This window comes from Pholcus phalangioides, unplaced genomic scaffold, assembly GCF_987345545.1.
Source record: "Pholcus phalangioides strain wild (caught in Gottingen) unplaced genomic scaffold, Ppha-v1.0 ptg000041l_1, whole genome shotgun sequence".
Classification (NCBI taxonomy): domain Eukaryota; kingdom Metazoa; phylum Arthropoda; class Arachnida; order Araneae; family Pholcidae; genus Pholcus; species Pholcus phalangioides.
Window position 1 is genome coordinate 5,557,837 of NW_028301627.1, and position 2,594 is coordinate 5,560,430.

Genomic DNA, 2,594 nt, shown 5'->3' on the forward strand with positions numbered 1-2,594 from the left:
CGGAACAGGATGGGCCAGAAGTGCGGCGTTGGCAATTGATTGCTTGCATGACAAAAAAGCGGATTTGGCCTCCTCAGACCAAACTATTTCAGTTTTATCTTTTTTTATCTTGCTTTTTGCTAATTCATGCAAAGGAGCTTGCACCCTGGCGGCATCTTTAAGGAATCTGTGATAGAAATTTACAATTGCCAAAAAACGCTTCAATTCAGTCACTGTTGACGGCAATGGATAATCGAGCAATGTTTGTACTCGATCTGGTAAAGGTGCAATCCCATCGGGAGAAACAAGAAAACCCAGAAAATTAATTTGACGTTGACCGAATACACATTTAGATGGATTGATCACGATACCATAGTCATTTAGTCTTTGAAAAACACGTTTTAAGTCAGCTTCATGAGATTTTTCGTCAATGGAAGCGATTAACAAATCATCGAGATATGCGTAACAACAATCTAAGTCGCGAAATGATTCGTCAATAAAACGCTGAAACGTTTGAGCTGCATTTTTCAGGCCGAAGCACATATAAACATATTCGTATAGCCCGATGGGCGTAATTATGGCGGTTTTGGGAATGTCTTTAGGATTGATTGGTATTTGGTGATATGCTTTTATTAAATCGATTTTTGAAAAAATCTTTTTACCACTCAAGTTGATGGAAAAATCCTGTATATTTGGAAGCGGGTATCTATCTGGGATGGTTATTGCATTGAGTCCGCGGAAGTCCCCACAAATTCTCCGTTCGTTGCTTTTTTTGGGTACAAGATGGATGGGACTCGACCAAGGGCTTTTTGAGGGCCGAATTATACCTTGTTGCAACAGTTCATTGAATTGTTTTTTAACAGCTGCAAGTTTTTCAGAAGACAATCTTCTAGCTTTTGCGAAAACCGGTGGTCCCGTAGTTTCGATGAAGTGCATGACAGAGTGTTTCTTTGGAACTGCATTTAAAACTGAGCTGGTAAGCTGAGGAAATTTGGCTAATATGCGGTGGTACGGAGAATCACCAGAGATCGGCGTTAAACCAAAAGAGCCGTTTTGGGATTCTAAACCATTCACTGATAGCGATGTTTCGTTATCGATCAAACGAGAATTTTTAACATCTATAAGCAAACCAAATCTTTCCAAAAAGTCGGCTCCAATAATGGGATGTGAAACATCTGCCACAGTGAAAACGAAAGGAAAGTCCCTCCTTAGTCCAAGATTTAGAACTAGATTTTTGTTGCCAAACGTTCGGATTTCGGATCCATTTGCAGCATACAGTGAGAGTTTGTGAGGTTTTGTCAAGTTAGTCAGGCGTTTCGGAAAACAACTGATTGATGCGCCAGTGTCAATTAGAAATCGGAAACCCGTATTAACGTCGATGACAAATAGGCGACTATGGAGAAGGCTTTCGTCAGCTGTCGCCGAAACAGACGAGCCCACTAGTTTTCCTGAAACTGACATGGAGGAATACATTTATGAGCTTTTTCTCCAAACTGCTCATGGTACCAGCAAAGCCTTCCATTTTTCAAAGCATCGCCGAATTTATTTCGGCTACGAGATTGAGATCGTTTGCGATAACCGCGAGATGGTCTAGGAGATCGCGAAAGCCTTTCAAATGATTGCCGTAGCGAAGCAATTTCGTTTTTCAAATCATCAAACTCGGAAGTGTGAGACACAGCTGAAGTATTAGATGACACATGAGAAACCTCACAGATTTTGTCGGCTATTTTCGCTAACCCAATTAACGGTTCACTAGAAGCTTGTAATATTTGTTGGGAGTGCAAAGGTAATCTCTGCATCCAGAGATTTCTCAAAATGTCACTTTCCATTTTACCCTCAGCTAACGTTTGCATTTCGTGCAAAAGCTGGGACGGGCGTTTGTCGCCTAGTTGAAGCTCCTGGAGTAACATTCGCAATTTGGAAGATTCTGATTGTTGAAACTGCTCCAGCACGCGAGTTTTGAGTGTCTCGTACATGTGCTGTTGGGGAGGATTGCGAACGATATTAGAAACATAGTTCAAAACTTTGCAATCAAGAGCTCCTACAACGGAATGAAATTTAGTTTCATCGGCGGTTATGCCTGCCGTTTTGAATTGTGACTCAATTTGAAGAAACCAAATCTCTGGATTTGCTTCCCAGAACGGAGGGGCTCGAAAGGCAACACGTGAAACTTCAGCTGGTGCAATAGGTTGAGCCATGACGAATGCAAGTATGGAGACCGGCAAATCGAGAGTAGAAAGTTTATTCCTCACCTTGAATTTCCAGGAACGTCTCTATATTGGGTAGAAACGAGTAGACTTGGCTTGAAAAAAAAATATATAGTATGTCCAAAAGACTAGGAGATTAGAAAAGTTTCATCTTTGAAGAGCGTACGAACGGAAAGCACAAGGCGCGAAAACGAAATTTAAACGATGGAGAAATTAACTTCAATGTCCAAAATCAGATGCGTCCTATAGGTCACCAGTGATCCGATGCTTGTAGTGACGACATAAAACGTAATGAAAACTTAACGATTTAATATACGAAAGAAACATAACGAGAAGGATGACACGTGTATACAAATCGGTGGTACGATTCCAACTGGCATTTTTTCTTTTTTTACAATCACCAGGAGC

The 2,594-nt window shown here is 41.0% G+C and overlaps 1 protein-coding gene across 1 annotated transcript; it reads right to left on the reverse strand.

The window, feature by feature from the left end:
* Positions 1–1,412: 1,412 nt before the first annotated feature.
* LOC149065146 (uncharacterized) lies at positions 1,413–2,272 on the reverse strand. Its single transcript, XM_089254367.1, has one exon. It carries the CDS (start codon positions 2,175–2,177, stop codon positions 1,419–1,421), a length of 759 nt encoding a protein of 252 aa, XP_089110493.1. The 5' UTR covers positions 2,178–2,272; the 3' UTR covers positions 1,413–1,418.
* Positions 2,273–2,594: the final 322 nt, after the last annotated feature.

What these genes read in the sequence shown, in the direction of transcription:
- LOC149065146 (XM_089254367.1), bottom strand. Translation starts at nt 2,177, where the DNA reads ATGGCTCAACCTATTGCACCAGCTGAAGTTTCACGTGTTGCCTTTCGA.